Source organism: Chrysemys picta, chromosome 8 (assembly GCF_011386835.1).
Source record: "Chrysemys picta bellii isolate R12L10 chromosome 8, ASM1138683v2, whole genome shotgun sequence".
NCBI lineage: Eukaryota > Metazoa > Chordata > Testudines > Emydidae > Chrysemys > Chrysemys picta.
This window is the reverse complement of record NC_088798.1, coordinates 90069199-90092313: the sequence shown is the minus strand read 5'-3', so window position 1 is coordinate 90092313 and position 23115 is coordinate 90069199. Positions and strand designations below refer to the sequence as shown.

At 48.8% G+C, this 23115-nt stretch overlaps 1 protein-coding gene across 3 annotated transcripts in view; it reads right to left on the bottom strand.

Annotated features, from left to right (window-relative positions):
- Positions 1 to 23115, bottom strand: part of SH3PXD2B (SH3 and PX domains 2B) — a 127105-nt gene that overhangs the window by 36268 nt on the left and 67722 nt on the right. For all 3 annotated transcript variants that reach the window (XM_065555900.1, XM_065555899.1, XM_065555898.1), the window contains exons 4-5: positions 8410 to 8486; positions 3341 to 3432 (exon numbers count right to left, since the gene is read on the bottom strand). In XM_065555900.1, coding sequence (XP_065411972.1) covers positions 3341 to 3432; positions 8410 to 8486 — 169 coding nt within the window. The remainder of the gene's footprint in view (positions 1 to 3340; positions 3433 to 8409; positions 8487 to 23115) is intronic.

Sequence of the window (23115 nt, the reverse complement as noted above, 5' to 3'; positions counted from 1 at the left end):
CTGGAAGAAATGGAGGGAGAGAGGGATGGGCACTAAGACATTTCTACACTAGCCTCTTTTTCCCACTCATGCAATTTTCCACTTTTGCTCCTGCCACCGATGGGATCGTGTGTGCAGAGCAGGCCCGAGGGTCTGAGCCACAGGTTAATGAATGGTTAGAATAAACAGTGGCTAGTGGCTGGCAGCCACCAGGGGCCTGTCAACATTAGTGTTCCCATCACAGTTGCCACTGCTGGAGCTGCATCACTGGTAGCAATCAAGGGAAACTGTATGGAAGAAATATCTCATGTAGAAGAGACCTAAGGGGATTCAGGAGCAACTCCTGAAGGTGGAGAACAGACTCACCAAAGACAGCAACAAGAGGAGCACAAACTACAGGAGGCTACAAACAGATAGATGGAGGGATGGCCACACAACCTCCTTCCATCCCAAAATGCTACCCTCTGCAGTGACTAAATTCACCACTAGCATGAGGAGATCCAGCTTCATGGAAATGTACCTGCTGACACCCGCACTAAAATTTGGCTCCAGGTCTGTGGGTGGTATGAAGCAGGGGGATCTCTATCCTTGCCCAGAGAACCAGGAAGGTAGGTGACACATGCAGCCCCAAAGACACCAGAGCTTCTCCTCTCAACAGACCTTGCTCCCATTGAAGTAAGTGTGAGTTTTGCCATGGGCCCAGGAACAGGCGCCGAGCCATTAATGAGAGCAGAAGGGGACTTTCCGTCAGCCAGAGGCTGCAGAGGGAAGGGGGTAGGCAATCAGGGGGCCAGTGGTGCCACCAGAATGACAGCTTTGCTTGGCACAGAGTGTGCTGACCTATCCATTTTTCGCCTCCCAGCCGCGACTGCATAAAAAGCCGCCTTCTTATTTCTTTCATGGCCTGGCTCCCTTTCAACTTCCCAGAGAAAGTATTTATCTCTTTTATGAATGATGACATCCGGCCAAACCCCAGGCACACCACTATATTGGATCCACCCCAGCCGTCTGTCCCTGATTTTACATCGCTATTGGCAACCTGGCAGCCTGTCCACGTCGGGCTGGCAAAATGGCTCCCACCAATCTCGCCAGAGGAGACCCTCAAGGACTTTTATTCATTAACATTTTGAATTGTAGCTAATAATAATAATAATAACCCTGGAGCATTCAGGCTGGGATATGAAACACAACAGAGATGTCCTTGAGACACCACAGCAGCTCACTGCTGGAGGAAAACTGACAAGAGAGGTCTGTTAAGCCCTCTTCTCCTCCCCATGAAAGGACAGCACACGGGGAGAAGCGACCATGCTGCGTCGGCTAATTCTATAACAGCTCAAAATGCGGCACGACTCCAATCTCACTCCCAAACTGCACGGCACCAAGAGCAGTTCATCTGGCACTTGCTGCAACAGCCAAGCCTTTATAAATGCAAGCAAACACATGCAGCGTGTGCCACATGTGAGTGGGGCTGTGTATAGGTGCTGAGAGATACACACAAACCAGGGCACGGTAAAGGACACTCTCAAGGTACAGTCTTAGCCTGGCCCCAACACCAAAGCACACAGCTTTGTTTACATTTCAGTCAATCCCTTTGTTTTCCTTCCTGTTTAGTTCCCTCAAATGAGCACACATCAGGTGCAGAGAAGAAGAAAGTTTGGAGCAGGGGAGAGATCTTTACATGCCAGGCCTGCAGGAGCAATACCTCCAGAGCAGAGTCAACTTGGGCGCTAACGTGGGAGACAAAGCTCCTTTTAAGGATCTGCCACCCCACACCGTTTCAGCTTTTTTTAGATGTGTGTCCTGGGGTTCTATATGTTTGAATTGGCCCCTTGTTTTTGTGACAGCCTCCATACCCTATGCCAAGTTCATAACCCACAGATCAGGCCAGGGTGGATAATGGGGTGCATAAAAGAAGAAAGAGGGATGACAATCCTCACTCCCCCTCTCTCCCCCAAGGCACCATCTGTGCGCATGTTTCACCAACAGGTTCACTGGGTGGATTTGACAACCAAACACCATCCAGAGAATCCTGACTTTATTTATAAACTGTCCATAATAGGACCTGTCAATGTTGGAACAATCACAGAGACCACCCCATCCTCCCAACACCAGGAGGCCCCTTTCCGCAGCAGACTCCTAGATGTTCATGAGATACTGCTCATGCAAATCAGTCTTCTTAGGTCTCTCACTCACTCCCATGCTGCTCCATTAGCTGATGGATGACCGAAGGGGTGAAAGGTTAACTGATGAACAATAGCTTGGGCAGGCTGGATGGGAATGCCAGCTGACAGCAAGCTATTAGTTAATGGACTCTGGGGCCCTCAGACCAATCTAATCAAGTGTCTGCTGGCTGGGGAAGGAATGATGACAGGACAAGAAAATAAAAACAGGAGGCCAAGGAGAAAAAGAAAAAAATAAGCTAAAGGTTGGGGGAAGTTACAAAAGGAACAAGCACAGCACTTAACAGGAGACATGCAAAACTCAATGTTCCTTCACAGAGACAAACAAAATCCTTTTAATCCCCCCCATCCTCCATGCAATGCAAAACAATGTCAAATTATTTTACTGCCTTTTCTTGCACAATCAGTCAATCTTCCTCCATTGCTCAACCTTAGGCAGAGCTGCATACACAATCTAAGGAGAGACAGCAACAGGACAGAGAGGGAAGCTGGTGTTTGTATTTATGCTCTGGGTGATTAATAGGGGCTGGAACAAGTAGCTCATAGTCACAAGACTAGTAACTACACAGGGTTGCGTAAGACACGCAAGAATCTCTGCACATGTTCCTTGTTTCCAATGGAAAGCAAGAGTCAGGCATTGTTGTGGATGGTTCAGGGGACTGGCAAAGGGAGAGTCTTTCTCTCTAGGCAGAGATCATTAACAACTGGAAGTCGCTCCTGTCTGATGCCTGCTTGGCAGTTCCTACAGGAAAAGAGTTTGAGTTTCCCAAGTGACTGTATCAGAAAAACCAGTACCACTATTAGCATGAAGTGGCATCTGGGCTGTAAGCTCAGCACTGAGGCCAAGGATTCAGTGGCTCCTGGAGAAAGCGCTTCCACCTCATTACTAGCAGTGGACATTTCAGGGGAGGGCTGAGACGCACTGGTAGGGAGCAGAGTGTGAAAAAAGCTTGCATGGTCCCGGTTCTTTGACTAAACAAAGAACTTCATTTTCCAGGGATCTCAAACCAGCACCTTTCTTGAACATTACATTCACAGACAGGTTGGGGATTTGTTCATGGATCTCAGAGCGTCTTCTGAATGTCACAGTGATCAAGGGGGTTTTATCTGCAGCAGGGGATGCGACCACCACCAGAGCAATTCTGCAGAGCAACCCCACTAGCTTGTTGTAACCAACTTACTCTTTGGGGGGATTCAGGTCTTCGGGTCTTGTCTCGAAGAACTGAAGAACCTCCTCACACTGAGAGATGTAGGGTGGCAGCTGGATCAGAGCCTGTGAATGAAACAAAGAGATTGAGAACATGAAGCTAGAGACTAGTCCCAGAGTCTGAAAGGATTTTGGAGGCGCGGCCTTCAGTGTGTGTGAACAGCCGGGCAAATACAGGAAAGGCTGCTGGAAGAAACAGGCACCACGATGCACAGAACTGTGGCGAGCGCTATAGTGAATGTCGCAATGCACCAGAATGGAGTAAGTCACTTACAGCCTCCGTTTCAGCTGCTGCATCTCTGGGTAAGATGGCAGGGTGCAAAGGGGAGTAAGCAGATGTTGACCTGCAATCCAGGCTACCTTTGCCATTTTAACTGTTCACTCCCACCATCCAGGGTATCCTTAGAGTACCTGTAACAGCTGCCTCCCCATCAAAATAGCCATCCTTCTAGCTAAGGCCTGGCTGAGACTCCCCAAAGCTCATCACTGTCCTGTGTGCAGAGAGTCAAGCAGTTCATGTCTTTCAGGGCAATAGGGCCTGGCTTTGATGCTTCTGGTTAGGTTCAGAGCCCTGGGACCATAGGGCCCATCAGCACTTTACAAATCTGTAGAGTCCTCTCTCTCTCATAAGCCCTCTGCTGAGCAACTGCTACTCAAGAAGAGGTTGTCTGAGTGGCAGAAGGGGAGCCCACAAACACCTCGAGCAGGGGCTGGAGAGCTTTTGATAGTGTTATTATCAGATAATAAGTGTGGAGGCTGGAGTTAATGAGCGGCACCGCATCTGTCCCCCTCCCTCCCAGGAAGCCTTCTGCAGCAACACAGGTTTTAGAAGTGGAACTCGCCGGGTGACAGAGAATGAGCGCGAGCAATAATGTAATGGTCTCTGCAGAAGGTGGAGGAGATGGTGTCTAGAATAGCACACACATCATTTCTCTTACTGTCTCAGCCCAGCTGAGGCTGGAGGGGAGGCAGACTTGGCTAGGGCTCTGTAATACAGATTTAGGCAAAGGGGACACATGTAGCTGCACAGTGCTCATTGTTGGGGGGGGGGGGGTGACAAAGTGACATGTCACAGGAAGGAGGTTTGGAAGCAGGGCCCACCCTGATGTATGACTGACAGCCAATCCTCAGCTTCATATCCACAATCCTCCCTCAAAGGGCTCTGAGACAAGGATACGAACAAAATCATAACAACCTCAGCTTGCCCCTGCATCAGGAACACAGCCCTGCGTGCAGCACCCCAGGCTGCTCCCAGAGGCAGACCTGAGTGTTTATTGGCCTATCTGCTCTGCCCCCGTAGCCTTTCACAAAACAGGCCTGCCTAGGGTTGCCAGCTGTCTAATCGCACAAACCCAAACACTCTTGCCCCGCCTTCTACCGAAGGCCACACCCCTGTCCTGCCCCTTTTCTGAGGCACCACCCCCACTCCGTCCAGCCCCACTCCCTCCATCACTCCCTCTCTCCCACCCTCACTCACTTTCACCAGGCTGGGGCAGAGGGGTTGGGGTGCAGGCTCCAGGAGGGAGTTTGGGTACGGGAGGGAGCTGGGGCAGGGGTGCAAGAGGGGGTTCGGGGTGCAGGCTCCAGCCAGGCGGTGCTTACCTCAGGCGGCTCCTGGAAGCGGCGGCATGTCTGGCAGTGGCTCCTAGGCTCACAGGCAGCCAGGCAGCTCTGCGTGCTGCCGCTGCCTGCAAGCACCGCCCCTGCAGCTCCCATTGGGCGCAGTTCCCCATTCCCGGCCAATAGGAGCTGCGGAGTCTGCCCTTGGGGCAGGGGCAGCACGCAGAGACCCCCCTGGCCGCACCTCCTCCTAGGAGCCACTGCCGGACATGCCGGCCACTTCAGGGAGCGGCGTGGAGCCAGGGCAGATAGGGATCCTGCCTTAGCCCTGCTGCGCTACCAGACTTTTAGCAGCCTAAAATTTCCTGGATTGGCTTCAGTAGCCTATGAGAGATGGAGCCCAATTCCAGGAGACTTCCGGCCAAACCGGGAGGGTTGGCAACCCTAGGCCTGCCATTGCACTGATCACCACCACAATCAGGACAGGCAGAGCCACCAAGCAGTGGGGGTGATACTGCCTGACAAGGAATCGAGACAGCGTGCCAGCCATCATAAGAAATGGGATATAGAAACAACTGTCCACTCCGGAGATTGTGGGTGCAGGAGACTATTCAGATTTCCTGCTGGCAACATTTCCACTGAAGTGCTGTTCACAGGACTCCATTCCCTGTACTCTATGCAGAATCAATCAGACCCTGGTAAAGTGACCACCCCCAGCCCAGAGAAGGTTCCACTCTTACAGCATTGGAAATGATGTCAGAAAAACACAGCTTGTCCTAGGAGGATGGAAACCAAGGGCCATTTGCCTTGTGGTTAATGCATGGCCCTGCCATGCAGGAGACTGAGAGGATTCATTGCCTTCCACCAGGCTGGGAGGGGCTGGGAGCACTATTGAGGCGATATATTCAGCCACACAGCTCATTCTTAACGGCAATTTGAAGAACAGGCTCCAAAGAGAAACCCATCCAATTTTGTCTGGCTTGGAGCATGGTGGCTGGGGTGAGGAGACTGGCAGGAAAAGGTTATTCATAGAAGACAGATGGGAATAACCTATTCAGATGGATGAGCCATTTTACAGGAGCTGATGCGTGACTGCACTCTACAGGGCATTTTCTAGAGCTCTGTCCAGTTTCATTTTAAGAATCCCAAGCAACCGGGCTTGGGAGAGGATCTCCCCGTCACAACTCTTTTACCAGATAGTCAGCCAACATTTTCTCTCTCAAACCTACTAATACTATTACCAACCCAGAGAAAAGGGTTATTTAGCGTAGGACCCAGGGGAAACGGGATGAGAACACACTGTATTTAGCTCTCTTAAATCTGACTTTAGAAATCAGTCAATCGCACCAGCTCCCTGATCATTTTTGCTGCTCTTCTTTGACCTCTCTCCAATCTGTCAAGCTCTTTCTGCTAGCAAGAGAGTATTCTGGGTGCAGCTGGACCATGGCTTTATAAAGGACTATTCTCTCCCTGCCTGGTGGGGCGATGCCTTTGCATGTTTTCAATCCAGGATTTCACCGACCTTCTTTGCAGCCAAGAAAGGAGGATTTGCAGAGCTTTCTCAGGGAACGGCGCCTCCTCACCTCTCTCCCAGGAGAGACAAAACAAAGGACAAGATATTTATCTAGTACTTTGTGGGGGATCTGGTTACGCAGTGTTCCCGTAATGCTCAGTGCTCACTAAACACCACCCTAACCACAGCAAACTCAGGGATTTTTTTTTTTTTTTTGCTGAGAGTGTATATTATACTCCCACTCTGGTGGTGCATGTGAAATCAACCCAAAATAACAGAAATGCCAGGGAGAGCAGGGGCTGTGGCTGAGACGCCCATGGTAATAGCATGGGCTGACTCTGCCATGCACACTGCTACGGTGGCTTAGCCCCTCACCCCACTAGCAGCTTCACAGTTAAGTAGCAGGAGCTGGAAGGCCCGGCATAGTGCACACTTTATTACTTGGTAATGCATTAACTGGAGGAGGAGAAAGCTGTTGTCTAAGTGGGTCATATAACATCAGCCATTATGTTCCAGTTATTAAGTCAAATGGATTCATTATATTTTATGCCATTAACAGCATCGTTCCGAACAGACAGCTGCAGCCTCTTATCACTTAGGGACTTTTTTCCTCCCTAAAATTAAATTTATGGGCAAGCATGTGTCTATGTAGCTGGCATATTTTAGTGTCCCTGAAAACAGGGGACTGATCACACCAGCAAGAGCCAGCCAGTTGCCGTGTAAGCTTTCCCCGACCTCCCCGGCTTTGACAATATGCCTCAAGGCTACCTGTGCTTCACCTCTGTGGTTCCAATCCTGCCTGTTACCCTGTAGTAACTCAGCTAATGCACCTCAACGGTTTTGAGCTGCAGCACATGTTAGCCCAGTGCTGGGCCTCCAGACATGTTCGCTGATGAGTCTTGGTCTTGACCTTCAGCACCCCTTGCAATTCCAGTCCCAGGGTCCCTCCCTCCGAGCTTTGGTCAATGCACCTGAGTCTTGACCTGCATCATCCTCTGCAATTCTATTCTATTCAGGTTCTTATGCTGTGCTCAACCCCATACTACCTGAGCACCGAACAGGAGGGCATTAAGCAAAGCTACTAACACCTGTCTTGTGTTTGTTCTCTCATCTTCTCTCCGGGGGAGAGCTGTATGCAGTTGAGTGTTTTGTTCTGGAATTTTTATTTAACACACACACACAATTACGTTGGAGAAGGCTTGCTCAAAGAAATGCATCTTGCACTTAGAGCAGAAGGTCCTTAGTTCCTCTGGAGGTTCGTTCCCAGGTCTTCAGCTGATGCCTGAAAAAGCTTCACCTCATGCACAGATGAGTTTTAACATTATTGTATAAAGTTCCGTGGTCCTCCCCCCCCGGCTCTGCCAACACATCTCAGTCCACAGCACCAAACCCTCTGTTATCCCCGAAGCTCGAGCCAGTGCCAGTTCTGTGACGAGACCCATCTTCTAAGGATAAGGACTGGACTCTGCTCAATGGTGATCACATTTGAAACCAACAGGATAAGCTAGCTAGTGAATTTAACCTGTAGCCAGCAGAGCCCCTACTAGGCTTTTTGCTTCTGGTTTGTAGCCTGAGAAGGGATTTTAAAAAAAGTAATAAAATTAAGGGGAACCAGAAGTGGAGAGTACATGGTGAGCAACTAGGTCACTACCATGCTGCAATCTCTAGGCCTCCAAAACCACAGCACTGACCACTCTGTCTGAGATGGGACCCACTGGATGTTTTTACATCTGCATGGAGTGGATCCGCTGCGCCAGACTCAAGGACACCAGCTAATCTCATGGCAGGAGGTGGTACGTTAGCACAAGCTACAGCTGGTAGAAGTTCACAATGAAGGTTTTATGGTGCAACAGCATGTGCTGCCCCCTCCCAGAAATGGAACCAGTATCACCAACAGAGAAGGACCAGCTCAAATCATGCCTATATCACAGGCTAGAAGTCTTCGATTTGAGCTAGAAGACTCCCTTTACCTTGCAGTATTCATCAATAGGTATCAGACGCTTGACGGCAACATCCCGGATGTGGCTTCTGCGGAAGAGGATCTTCCCTGCAGTGAGAAAGAGGAATAAGAGCAGGGCAAGTCATCAAGGCTGTTCCATCAGATATCATCCTTTCCCTCAAATCAACTGATCAGGATCTATCCTCAATGTAAGCAAAGACTGGCCTTGCCAGTAGCCCCCTTGCCCACACAGAAGAACCTTCCCCCAACCCACCAAGCACACTTTTGGAGAGATGCACATTTGAAATTACTAAGGGCATGTCTACACTGTGGAAACTACATGGGCATAGCTAGGTCACCACAGCTATGCTGGCATAAGCCCAGAGTATAGATGCAGACCTGCGAGGGCGACAGAATTATTCTTGCACTGACATAGATGCATCTACACTGTGGGTTAGGTCGGCACAGCTATGGTGCTTAGGGGAGCGTTTTTCCATACTTCTGCCCAACATAAGAAAAACCCGACCGAATTCCCCAACCAGATGTGTCCTCATGTCTCTTCACTTATCTAGGGTGCTGCTGTGCGTGTCCAGGAGTTGGTAGAATGGCTTGTATCACTTCAGAGCACACTTGGAGCGCCACCCCTCCCAGGCATCTAACCATTGCTAAATCAAAAGGTACAAACAGCCACTGTGGTTTTGGAGATTAACATGCTGGGGTCTGTCTCCCCAGTCTCATCTTTACAGTTCAGCTGCCAAACAAGATCAGCATACATGTGGTCATGGGTTTTTGTCTGTTTCTGCACTCCCAGACAGCGGTCCTCTCCCAACTGACTGCAATGGTTGTGGTAGCCTCAAAACATGACCCTGTGCAGGGGTCTTCCAGATGCTCCCCCCGCCGCCCTCAATCTCTCTGTTTCACCCTTTTTGTAACCTCTAGCAAAGAAGTAGAAGACAAAAGACTGAGGGCTCAATTCCCAGTAGACACAATTACTAAAAACGCTGGGGCAAGTCAGCTATATTTTGATCCAAGGCACCAAAATCAACAATTTGCCATTATGCAATTTGCAAATACATACCCAATGTTTATAAACCACAGACACCCATGCCAATCTCCTACTGCCTATTTGGGAACAGACTGCCATGGCTGGAGGTCAAGGGGGAATTTTTGCTAATTGTGCTTCACCCCCACCAAAACTCTCCAGTTAGATAGGAGGAGTTTGCTTGGGGTTTCTGGTTTTTGATCTCCTCCGGCACCAAAAAAAAAGAATTGGTGCTTGAATTTTCAAGATAGCCTAAGGGAGTTAGGCACCCAATCCACCTAAACTTCAGTGGGAGTCGGGAGTTTGGCTCCTTTGAAAATCCAAGCCCAAGTGTAAAATATCAAAAAGTTTTAACGTTAGAAGGGTGAAAGACAGAAAAGATGCAAAGGTCCCGGGGTGGCCTGTGAGCTTAAGGGGTGCTTGGAGATTTGCAAGCACATAAGAGACCAGGAACTGGAATGGGGAGGAGGAAATGGGGGTGAACAGGAGAGTAGGAAGAAGCAAGTACAGATATTAGTTTGCTTGAGTTGTCAATAACCAGTTCCTGCCAATACCCTGGTCTCGGACCCCAAAAGAGGGCGTGTGCTAGCAACAAGAAGGGGAGTGGAGGGAGTTAGAGTGGATTTTAATTTGTGGGAAAAAGCAATCTGTGGTTTGGCCTACAATGAACAGTTATATTGACATCGCTATGTCAGGCAGGGGTGTGGAAAAAACCCACAGAATTATATTAGCAAAAACCCCCGTGTAGATGCAGCTAGGCTGATGGAAGAACGCTTCTGTTGAAGTAGATAACATTGTTCGGGAGGTGGTGTTCCTACACCGACACGATACTTCCTACGGTCAGCATACGCTGCTTCTACACCAGGGGGCTACAGCTATGGTGGCATAGGCTCTGTAGTGTAGATGTACCCTTTGTTCAACAGTCACGTTACGTCTACAGCACGGAGACTATATTAGTATAGCTAGGTTGTCGTAACTGTGCCAGCATAAGCCTGTAGTGTAGATACAGCCTACACTGACAGAGGGGTTTTTTCCAACGGGTGCACGAACACCACTTCCCTGAGCAACACTAGTTAGATCGACAGAAGCATTCTCCCATTGACTTAGCTGTATTGACACCGAGGGTTAGGTCGGCGAACCTATGGGACTCAGCCGCGTGGATTTTTCACACCTCTGAGAGCTGTAACTATGTCGACCTTCATCTTAAGTATAGACCAGACCGTGGTTAACCCCTTTGTAAAGGCAAGCGTGGATACTCCCCAAAATGTTTGTTCCAGGCTTCTAATATTTGCATTTTACCCTAGATCTTAACTGGACGTCAGATTGTGTAGTGTAGACAAAGCCTTGGACAGAGGGTCTCTCTCTTTGTAGCTCCTGAATGAAGCGGGTCCCCAGAGCCAGACTTGTGGGATTGCAGATCAGATTCAGACCCTATCGGGCTTTCCTTCCTGTCTGGGGTTTATTTTTATTCTCCTTTAAAGGAATCCTTCAGCTACTCCATTTCCTCCCCTCTCACTTGTGGCTCAGGCCGTTTTTCTTTGAAGTCTAATGAGTCCTAAAAGCTTCAATCTGTCTTTGCTGAGCACAACTTCTCCAGTGTTTAAAGAGACACAGGCCACTAGCAGAGAGATCATGAAAGAGATATGCGTTTACGTAGGAGGGAGAAACCTGCCCCCCACATTGAGCTAGAACAGACACAAATCCCAATTCAAAGTGTCACAACTCAAGACTGCACGATCAAACTCCTTTAAATCCCAGCTGTTAGCTTTCATATTGTAATTTAAACCACTGCAGCTATTGCCCAATAGCTGGGACCAATAACACATGTCTCAGAACTTCCAGCCTTCCAGGAGCTTTCAGGATTTGAATTGGGGTTTTCAGGTTTGATGGTGAGATAATCATCAAGTAAAAGCCAACTCTACCCCCTGAGTTAGGGAGAGTTTTAGTGCTTGAGAAAAGTGAGAGACTTGCACTGTTGGCAGGTGCTGTGCAAGCTATCTCCTTCCAACGGCTCTGCAGATGCACCTCAATCCTGGTCTCCCTCCCTCACCCCTCAAGCAATGAATAAGCAGTAAGATTGGTTTTATAAAAAGAATGGTACCTCAGCATCCAGCTGGGACTGAAGTTAAACCAGCATCATGAACACCTGTGACATGAGCTGCCATTTGAATCCACTCTCAAGCCCCAGAAGGAGATTTAGCCCCACCACTGAAATACCTACCTCCACTCATCTCTCCATCACCTACACACACACACACACACCTTGGAGTTACCCATTCGTTCCCCCACCCCAAGGCCACCACCATACCAGCGGAGATCGACCGAATGGTTACCAATACTACTCTTTCACTGATCAGAATGATCACAGTTGAGCAACCTGAAATACTCTCTCCTACAAGGGGCTACCATCACATGCTCCATGGAGTAATAGCACATCCCCATCATGCATGCACATATTCACCTGAGCCTCAGCTATTATCCCCGAACAAGACTAGAAAACCAAACCGAACCGTGGTATAGAGGCTTGCATAGCTCTTAGCTGCACCAGGATGGCTTCAACCCGCACTATTCCCTCACAAGGGCCAGGACATTGCTAAAATGCTTCCTTCTCCAATCTGGTCTTTAGTCCTTGCAGATCAGTAGCTTGGAAAGTATTTATTGCTAAGATACCAGGGAGGGATGGGGCAGGAATTACCAGCCTCTAGTTAATTTCCTTGCCGTGGGTGACTACTATTTTTTCCCCCAGCAGGCAAGTAAATTATCAATAGTTTTTCATTCACATCAGCCATCAAGGTAAAAACATGGGTAAGTAGATTTTCTGCCTGGATTCTTATTCTAATGATGATTTCACAAAGATTAATGGGTCAAGAAGGTTTTGTTCACCGTCATTGGAAATCGGAATTTCATTTGTAACTTGTCAGTGTGCCGAGAGGTAATTGCTGATGGGCACATTATAAATGTCTAAAACAAACCAACCTCTGAGAGGAGCATTTAAATGTTAAACAAACAAATAAACGGAGATCTAAAAATTATTTCAGTGACTGAATACACAAACCTTCAACAAATTCCCTTCCCTTCTCACATTTGCATGTCTCCCAGTTCTGATGTTTCCCAAACAGAAAATTTATTTTTTAATAAAAAGCTGATTTACATCAAAATGCCTAATTAGCAAAAAGCAGAATCTCTCCATGCTGCCAAGAACAGCTATAAAACCCTGACTTGCTGAGAGAGAGAGAGAGACAGACAGACAGACACACATACAAAATGTTGGCAAGCTACTGTCTGGGCTGGAGAAGTGAGGTAGTCCTGAATGGGCATCTACTGGAGGTCACACTGTGCAGAGGACACCGTTTTGTTCTAAAATGGCATCCTCCATGCAGGGCCAACGAGGGGGGGGGAAGCCGGTACAAATTACCGGGGCCTGGCGGTCCGGAAGGGGTCCCGGTTTCCCTGGCTGTTTAGCTGGTCCGCCCTTGCCGGGGGGCCCGAAAAATTTTTTTCACCAGGGCCCGAACCCGCTCTCAGCGGCCCTGCCTCCATGTGGCAAAAGTGCTGTTCCATCATAATCTGGCCCCACTACACCACTGGCTTGGAGAGAAACAGTGGGTTTATGGCTGAATCAGTGGGATGGGAGCTTGAAGACCTGGGTTCAGGATTTTGTACTGGGCCCTTGGACACTCATCACTTATCCACATCTGTAAAATGGGGATAAGAATGCTGCCCTGTGAGACTTAATTAAGTGGTTTGAGATCCTCAGATGCTAGAGAAATCCACAGTATGAATAAAGCGATCACAATACTTCACATCAGATTCCATCCCATCTCTACCTTGAAGTCATTTGGCTGCCTCAGGGTTTTTAAGAGCCTTTAATACGGTACTTGGCTCACTTCCCTATCCTACAGATCTGCTGGGTGGTTTATTTCTTCTCCCCCTTGCACCAAATTCCTTCATGCCCAGGACAGCAGCAGGGCTGCAGTAGGCACAGGAGTGGGAGATTAGGGCACAGGGTTTACAGAAGCTAAAAGAAATGCAGCTGGAGAGAAACAGGGAGATGGGCCAAGGCAAAAGGGAAATTAGCTTTAATGAATACACTGGCTTGTTGGAATAGGGCCAGAAAAGCAATAAGTAGAATCAAAAGGGTAGACGTAAACATAGAAAAGCGCATGATTACGGGGTCAGTCATTGGAGGATGTATACTAGCTCCAATCAGTAAGATAATAGTGGGTAGAGTAACAGGAAGTAACAACTCTGCACTATAGGACACCAGTGAAGGAGGGGAAAAGGAAAGGGATGATGTCTCCCCAGTTAAAACAATTTCAAAGTTGGCAGCATGATGTTGGAGAAAAGACAGTTACCTTTTCCATAACTGGTGTTCTTCGAGATGTGTTGCTCATGTCTAATCCACAATAGGTGTGCGAGCTCGCCACGTGCACTGGTGCCAGAAGTTTTCCCTCTAGCAGTACCCATAGGGGAGCGCCCCTAGCTACCCCTGGAGTGACGCCTTTATGGTGCGGTATAAGGGGCGCTGCGTGTTCCCCCCACCCTCGGTTCCTTCTTGCCAGACAACTCCGACAGAGGGGCAGGAGGGCGGGATGTGGATTAGACATGAGCAACACATCTCGAAGAACACCCGTTACGGAAAAGGTTACAGTCTTTTCTGCTTCGAGTGATTGCTCATATGTATTCCATAATAGGTGATTCCAAGATATATCTGTTGGAGGTGGGTAGGAGTTCACAAACTCTCGGGATGGAGCACAGCCCTGCTGAACCCGGCGTCTTCCCTGGTCTGGGTGACGATCGCATAATACGAGGTGAATGTGTGAACTGAAGACCATGTGGCAGCCCTGCAAATGTCCTGAATGGGGACACGGGCTAAATGTGGAAGTACGCGTCCTGCAGATTGAGGGCGGCATAGCAGTCCCCGGGATCCAGGGAGGGGATGATGGAGGCTAGAGAGACCATGCGAAACATGAGCTTTACCATGTACTGGTTCAGGCCTCGCAGGTCCAGGTTGGGCCTGAGCCCCCATTTGGCCTTCGGGATAAGAAAGTAGTGTTTGAACTCCACTGGCACCACTTCCACCACTCCTAGGCCAAGGAACCACCCCAGCTTCTGCTCTAGCAGGGCCTCGTGAGAGGGGTCCCCCAGGAGGGACGGGGGCGGAGGGTGGCTGGGCGGGGTAGAGGTAAACTGGAGGGCGTAGCCACCCTTAACTGGAAACTCGAGGACGAATAAACCTTTCTCCCAAATAAGTCCAGCTTCCTTGAGTCTTTATTTTTCAGAGTAGGGGCTGGTTGGCCCTGCCTCTCCCTGTGGTTGACCGACTTGACCAACAGGGAGTTGGGGCAGGATGGGTGTACAGGTATTCATGCCCCTTGGCGGGCACAAAGTACTTCCGTTTCACCCTCTTAGAGATGGGGGGCGCATAAATAAATAAATAAATAAATAAATAAATAAATAAATAAAATATATATATATATATATATATATATATATATATGGAGATATACCTATCTCATAGAACTGGAAGGGACCCCGAAAGGTCATCGAGTCCAGTCCCCTGCCTTCACTAGCAGGACCAAGTACTGATTTTGCCCCAGATCCCTAAGTGGCCCCCTCAAGGATTGAACTCACAACCCTGGGTTTAGCAGGCCAATGCTCAAACCACTGAGTTATCCCTCCCTAAGGAAGCCAGGGATTGACACAAGGCATTTGAAATTTTTGCCACCCCTTTGTGGAGTGTAAGGGCCATGCTGCTGTCAGTCGGAACCCAGCCAGACAACCTGGTGGAAGTCGACAGTGACCGGCGTGGACTACGTACGGGACGGTCGCTGAGCAGCGAACGGCGTCGTGAACATTCCCTCGACCGCGAACGGTACCGACCAGGAGGCAACTGCGGCAATTCAAGCGGTAGCTTGCCTCTGGACTGGGGAGTCAACTGTGGCAGTGCCCCTGGTATCAGCAGGAACATAACGTCCTGGGCCTCCGGCATGGAGGGCACCTGGACATCTGGGGAAGCCTGCGCCGACTGGGCCGGGCTATTCCGCTCAACCTGAGTCGGAGGCCTGGAGGCTGACGGGGACCGAGAACTGCACAACGTGGGTCTAGTCTCTCCCCTGGTCTTGCTCCGGTGCCTCAGCAGAGAAGACCTCTTCTTAGCCTTCTTGGCGTATCCCGTGGACAGGGAGCAGTACCAACTGGTGGAAGGCACCCAAGGATTGCCACGCACCGACGCCGCAGTACCCGGTGCTGACTCAGAACGGCTCACCGGAGTCGGGGTCAACGCCGACTCCATCAGAACGGCTCAGAGCCGAATGTCCCTTTCTTTCTTGGTCCAAGGCTTGAAAGATCTGCAAATCTTGCAGCGATCGCTGAGATGGGTTTCCCCCAGACAGCGTAAACAGTCCGCGTGCGGGTCACTCACTGGCATCGTCCGCCTGCAAGTGTCGCATGACTTAAAGCCCGGGGCATGGGGCATGCCCCGATCCGGGCGCACTAAACTAAACGAACATTAATCTAAACTACTTCAACTACAGGTACTACTACTACGAACGAACAAGAGTTCTAGAGGAAAGCTGCAAACAAGCTGGAGCAGAGCAGTTCCGATGCACCCTCACTGGTGGCAAGAAGGAACTGAGGGTGGGGGGAGCGCACAGCACCCCTTATACCGTGCAATAGAGGCGCCACTCCAGGGGTCACTAGGGGCGCTCCCCTACGGGTACTGCTAGGGGAAAAATTTCCAGCACCGGTGCACGTTGCGAGCACACACACCTGTTGTGGAATACACATGAGCAATCACTCGAAGAAGCAGCATGAACATTGGAGAGAAAGGAAGGAGCACCATCTCCAATGCGAAACACTATCAGGCCAGACAAGAGCAAGGACAACTCCTCCTAATCTCCCCATCTCAACAAAATTGAATTTGGTTACGGGAAAAAAACTAGCTCTCTTGTTTATAAGCACTTTTGGACAAGACTCTCTTTAATTACCATTTAATCTCAACGTCTCTGTGTAGAGATGCCTCTAGAACAGCGGTTCCCAAACTGGGGTTTGTGAACCCCTGGGGGTTCCCGAATCGTTACAGGGGGCTCCTGGGCAAAAATTTCCTAATGGTGGACAGAGCTGTCCCTAGCGATCCTGGGCAGCACGGGGCTAGCAGCCCGGAGCCCTGGGGACTTCCAAGAGCTAAGCAGATCAAAGCAAGCATATCTATCACACTGAGGAGATTTAAACTTCAACACCCTTATAAGAAATGGAAAGGGAGGTGGATATATTTTGCTGTTTTTAAAATTAAATAGGCAGCTAGGATTGTTTTTAAAATTATTATGGAGAACAAGTTTAAGCTTTGTTGTAATGTGTGTTCTTTGCCTGGATTGTTCAAGACCTGAATGCTTGTGTAGGAGGAACTCTTTGAGTTGGCTTCTTAAATACCTTCATGCTGTTTCACATCTGATACTCTTTGATGAAACATGGGAGCCTTGTCTTACAAGCTACAAAAGTGAGATCTTGGAAGAGTATTGCCGTTTTCATAATGTCATAAAATTACTGTAATGATAAATAAGGAAGGCTGAAAGAACTGGGTTTGTTTAGTTTGGAAAAGAGAAGACTGAGAGGGGACATGATAGCAGTTTTCAGGTATCTAAAAGGGTGTCATAAGGAGGAGGGAGAAAACTTGTTCACCTTAGCCTCTAAGGATAGAACAAGAAGCAATGGGCTTAAACTGCAGCAAGGGAGTTGGACATCAGGAAAAAGTACCTGACTGTCAGGGTGGTTAAACATTGGAATAAATTGCCTAGGGAGGTTGTGGAATCTCCATGTCTGGAGATATTTAAGAGTAGGTTAGATAAATGTCTATCAGGGATGGTCTAGACTGTATTTGGTCCTGCCATGAGGGCAGGCGACTGCACTCGATGACCTCTCGAAGTCCCTTCCAGTCCTAGAATCTATGAATCTATGAAAGTAAATAGTGTGTAATAAGCATATCATAAAAACAAATTTTATATTTCCAAGATCACTGCTTTTATAATTTATGCTCAGGTAAGGGAGAAAATCCCTGGAAATATTCATTTTTAGGAGGGGGTTCGCAAGACTTGACATTTTAGTGAAAGGGGTTCGCGGGTTGTTAAAGTTTGGGAATCACTGCTCTAGAATCAGAGAAATGTAGGACTGGAAGGGACTTTAATAGGTCCTGTCCCCTGCACTGAGGAAAAACAAAGAATTATATAGACCATCCCTGACAGATGTTTGTCAAACATGTCTAATCTCCATCCGCAGAAATTCCATAACCTCCCAAGCAATTTGTTCCAGTGTTTAACCACCTTTACAGTTAGGAAGTTCTTCCTAATGTCTAACCTAAATCTCCTTTGCTGCAATTTAAGCCCATTACTTCTTGTTCTATCCTCAGTGGTTAAGGAGAACAATTTATCACCTTCCTCTTATAATGACCTTTTATGCACTTGAAGACTTATGTCCCCCCTCAGTCTTCTCTTCTCCAGACTAAACAAACCCATTTTTTTCCAAACATCAACCCCAAAACAATACAATAAATACTTAACTCCTATACAGACTGTTCCAGACATCGCCAAGCAGGAAGTATAAATAACCATGGGGGGGTTGCAATAGCAATTCACAGCACACCTCTCCCCACACCCACCACCATGATAGGAAAAGAGCAGACAGAGAAATGGGGAAATCAGCATCTGCACACCATTTAGGATGGACTCAGAAGGTGTTTGAAGGGCAGTCTATGCACATCATCCTGCTGTTCTCTCCCCTCCCCCCCACCTCCACCCAGCCTTTTCAAATCAAGGCTAAGTACTGTAACTTTTATGCATTACACAGCACCCAGCTGCCAAGAGCTGCCATTCCATCTCCTACTGCTGCCAAGTTATCCGGACTACTCAGAGATTAAAGGGTTTCTGTCAAAACAAATGAGGCTTTTAGCTACCTGAAGAAAAGATGAATTCAAAAAGAAAAGGAGCAGAGCAGAACAGACTTCTGATGATTTTCTGTACTGAGTCAATTTTTTTTTTAAAGAGTTAGAGTGAACACACCCACCCACCTGGAGGTAAAGCAGCTTCTTGGGTTTGCATTTCCCTCCTAGTGGGTACCATGCACTTATACACCACAGAGCTAAGGATGGTCGGTCAGAATGGTTGGGCAAATAGCAAGTTCTTAAATGGGGGCCTGAGGACGGGGAGGCTCTGCTATGCACAAATCCCACCACAAAGTCCATCATTTGGCCACACCCGTAGAGCTTCTAAGGGCTTGTCTAGACTGGCACTTTACAGCGCTGCAAATTTCTTGCTCATGTGATGTGAAAAAACACACACCCTGAGCGGTGCAAGTTTCAGTGCTGTCACGTGCCAGTATAGACAGTGCACCAGCAGCGGTGGCAGCTACGCCCCTCATGGAGGTGAGTTTTTTAGAGCTGCTGCCCTAAGCCAGCATGAAGTAGCCTGTCTCTTCAGCTCAGCAGAGTCAGGGCAGACACTGGGCGATCTCAGAGACGCGAGGTGGGTGAGGAAATATCTTTTATTGGACCAACTTCTGTTGGTGAGAGAGACAAGCTTTTGAGTTTACACAGAGCTCTTCTTCAGATCTCCAGATTGGACTGGAATCACAGCTCTGGTCACGCAGCTATTTTATGTTCTCCCCTGCTCCCTCTCCAACTTCCCCCCAGGGCTATTTGATACAATCTAAATAGCTCTGAAGCTTCCTTCCATTTCCTTTCCTTAACTGCAATAAGCTACTGAAAATAAAAGGAGGGAGACTTTATGGCTGTTTGCCCCACAGGGATGCAGGAAGCCTGTAAAATCACAGGAGAGCACCACTCTCAATCCTACCTCAAAGCCAGCTGCAATCTTGAGACCTCCTTCTCAGCCACTGGAAACACCTTCAATTGGACACGACTCACAAAGTCCTTTCAACAGGAGACGCTCCTTCCACTCCAAGAGAGCTCTCCTGCATCCCAACTGCTTTGCTCAGCTGAATGGCTCCCTCCCCCCCATCTCATCCAGAACTAGGCGTCCCAAACCTCACACCTCTACCATCCACCTCAATCCCCAGTGGTCATGCACACGCTACGGCAAGGGCCCTCAGATACCAAACAGGAATTCTGGGCCCAGGGCTGCACTGAGAATCAGGGTTGATGAATCACCATCATGGGGGCTTTGGTTTATCCGCTCGCCACCACATCCCTGCAAATCCCCATGAATACACATACACATGTGGACTCTTCAGCAAACAGGTGGCACTGGAGAGCAGATCAGAAGCTCCTCCCTCCCCTTCATGCTGACCATCATCTCTCTCAGATCATTAATCATGGGCCTGCTTTACGTCCACAGGTGGTGCTGGCAGGCAGGAGTCAGGAGCATTGGCAAAATCCTGAGAAAGGGCATTGAGGATGGGAAAGAAAGAGGCAGGAGAGATGATACAGGTAGAGCTGTGTGCAGGTCTAAATGGGTTAGCTGGGGTCACCGCAGGTCATGATCAAGATACATTGGCAGAGCTATATGAGACTTACACAGAAGGATCAAAATCTGCCTTTAGAGGACATGCTCAGAACACTGCACTCATCCCCTCTTCCCTGCCTCCCCAGCTACAACATTCTGGGAAAACCCATAGCCAGTGCTGAAGGTGGGGCAGCAGACAAGCAGCTCTTCTGGTAGTAATTATGCAGCAGTTTTCAAATGCTGCTAACTGGTCGAGTTGCTGAGTCATTATTTCACATTAGCTGCCTGGCCTAATGCCCAAGCACAGACACACATGCACAAGCCGACAGGACAAAGAGATTGCACGATAACAAAAGAAGGCATATCCAGGCAGGGAGAAAGCAACCTTCCTGCACTTCCAAGTGACTGCTCGGCAATGGGGCACTCCCAGCACGCACAGCTCTGACTAGGCAAGAAACAGACACAAAAATGGGACACATCTTTCACCACCACTGTAGAGCTTGAGCCCTGTCTAGCTTCAACCAACAGCTTCAACAGTTGCTACCACAAAGGGAGCTGGCAGCGTAGGCACTGTCAGTGAGCCACCAGTGACCAGCAGAAATAGAGCCAGAGAAGCTTCATCCCTAGCAGTTGAGGACCCAGGGAGACCAGAGACACACTTTGCCTTTAAAAAGAAGAACAGGAGTACTTGTGGCACCTTCGAGACTAACAAATTTATTAGAGCATAAGCTTTCCTGGACTACAGCCCACTTCTTCGGATCCATATGCATGTGCATCCGAAGAAGTGGGCTGTAGTCCACGAAAGCTTATGCTCTAATAAATTTGTTAGTCTCGAAGGTGCCACAAGTACTCCTGTTCTTCTTTTTGCGGATACAGACTAACACGGCTGCTACTCTGAAATTTGCCTTTAAAAACTCTATTGGAGCCCTTCTCCCTGCTTTACAACCCAATGGCCAGGGGCCTTGCTGTGGCAAACCACTGAAGGAAATGCCCTACATAGGCCATCAAAGCCCCCTCACTTTTATTTGATTGACTGATTTATAGCGCAGGTCGTGCTGTAGCAGGTCTAGAGTGGGGGGCTGTAAAGTGACCCAATGCAGCCCCTCTATGGCAAGCATGCTACCTCTTCAGGTCTCACCTAGCCAGCTCAGGGATTGGGAAATATCAGGGGAGAGGGTGGGAGAAGGGCTGACAGGCAATTACCCCCAGCTATGCAGGAGACACCCTGGGGGCAGGAGGACAGCCCACGGGAGAGAAATTAGCCGCTAAAAAAGGCCAGGTGAGCGAAGGGAACTGTGTATTCTATTCCATCCCACTGGAATTCTCAACCCAAGGTCAGAGCCATACTGGGGAAGAGGGAGTGGAGGGAAAGAAAAGTTGCAGAGGCATTTTGTTGCTCCCATTGAGCTGAAGACTGTTACTCGATGCTGAGCGAGCAAGAGGGGCAGAGAGCCATAAATGTATCACAAGTTGATCAGAGCCATTAAAGAAGCCAGACATTTTGAGAGTGGAAAAACGTCTGACTCTCGTTTTACCCTGAAGGACTCCCTCCGACTCGGAAAGAATTCGCTTCTCCACACCTTTCAAATCACATCCAGATTTCCTCTGGCACAGGCTCCAATTCACTTTAAAAACCGCGCACAGTCGGTCCCCAAAAGGAGAAGCCAGTTCCTAGTTCCATTCCTGGAATGGGCAGGCACATGGGGGAATATAACACTTCCCACAACCTCCATAGGAGCCTTGGACTTAGCAGCAGGCTGGCAAATTTCTGAAGCGAGTGAATGCCTTGGCCCTGCAGTAAAAGGAAGGGACGACTTTGCGTGGGGGCTGCCTGCATTTATGGCTGTTCCTGGGTGTGCCATAAACATGGAGGTTTATGGGGACGTATACTGTGACCTGATACATAGGAACACTCTAAAGGATCTCAGGGAGACTCAGAGTAAGGCCAGCTACAATTCCCAGCATGCTAGTGGTTACAGCATCATAGTGGAGGGAGTTCAGTCCTAGGCCTAGTCCCACTCATGTGCTTGTAAAAGGTGGAGAAAGCAGCAGCCATTCTGAGAGACAAAGGGAAAGACTCCCCTGTGCCATATTCCTCAGCCAGAAGGATGGGATTGGAGGCGCAAGGCCTCCAGAAAGGGAGGGTAAGAGGAGGGGAGCTCTCCAGACTCAAGCAGACACGCTGACCATCTGTGGGACTGGGGGAAAAGGATTTCCCCTCAAAACAGACCGATATCAGGATGGTGAGACAATAAAATGCATTATTTAGGATGGCTCAGCGGAGAATGTATTTCACTTCTATGCATTCTAAGAGACAAACCTCAGTATCTCTCCTTCCTGGTTGGTGAAGAGGGATTCACTTGGGTGTACTGCCTCCACCACTGGCAGATCCATGGAACAGTGATGCTAGGACTTCCTTTCACGTATCTAGACTGCGAGGAAGGAGCCCAGCAGGAGACTGCTGCAGAGATGGAGAGTGAGAGCAAACAGGGGATAGGAGGGAATGGCAGTCTTCTACCTAATGAAGTCAGCGGGATTCCTGGCAACCCACCAAACTCAGCAACTGGTGTTGAAAGCTCAGAAGTGGAACTGCATGGAGAGGAGATCTACTCAAGACTTCACCAACAGTTCCACCCATGATCTCCTCTTCACTGAAGAGCTCACCATCTGCACTAAGGCAGCAAAACACTTATGTGATAGTTTCCTCTTAGTTACTAGGCTGGGTCTGAGACGCCTGAGACAGCTGTGACCAGTGGACTGATCAGAGGATTAGGACCCAGAAACTCTGTTCTATTGCCAGCTCCAGAGTACCCTGTGGGGTCTGGAGAAGTCACTTAACCTTGTCTGGAAATGGGGAATGATCATATTTATCTATCTAACTTCCAGGTCCCTTGTGGAGAGCTGTTAGTATCTGCAGATAAAAAGTTCCCAAAGTGCAAGTATTGTTCTGATGCTGGATCAGAGAGGGATGGGGTGGGGGTAGAAAGGAGACAACATTCTGGTTTCTAAAAATTTATCCTATTAAATCCTTTTCTTCCTTTGGAGTTTGCTGCCGTCTCTTGCTTAAGCTTCCTAAAAAGCAATTTCACAACCAGAAGTAGCTGAGCCTCACTCAACCCCTCCTTGCAAAGACTCTCGCTTCCAGAAAAGCAGACCGGCTGGAATAGGCTCTGGGCCACTTGGGTTGTGCAGAGCTTGGAAGGCTCCACTTGCCTTATAAAAGCCGTTTCCTGAAAGATCT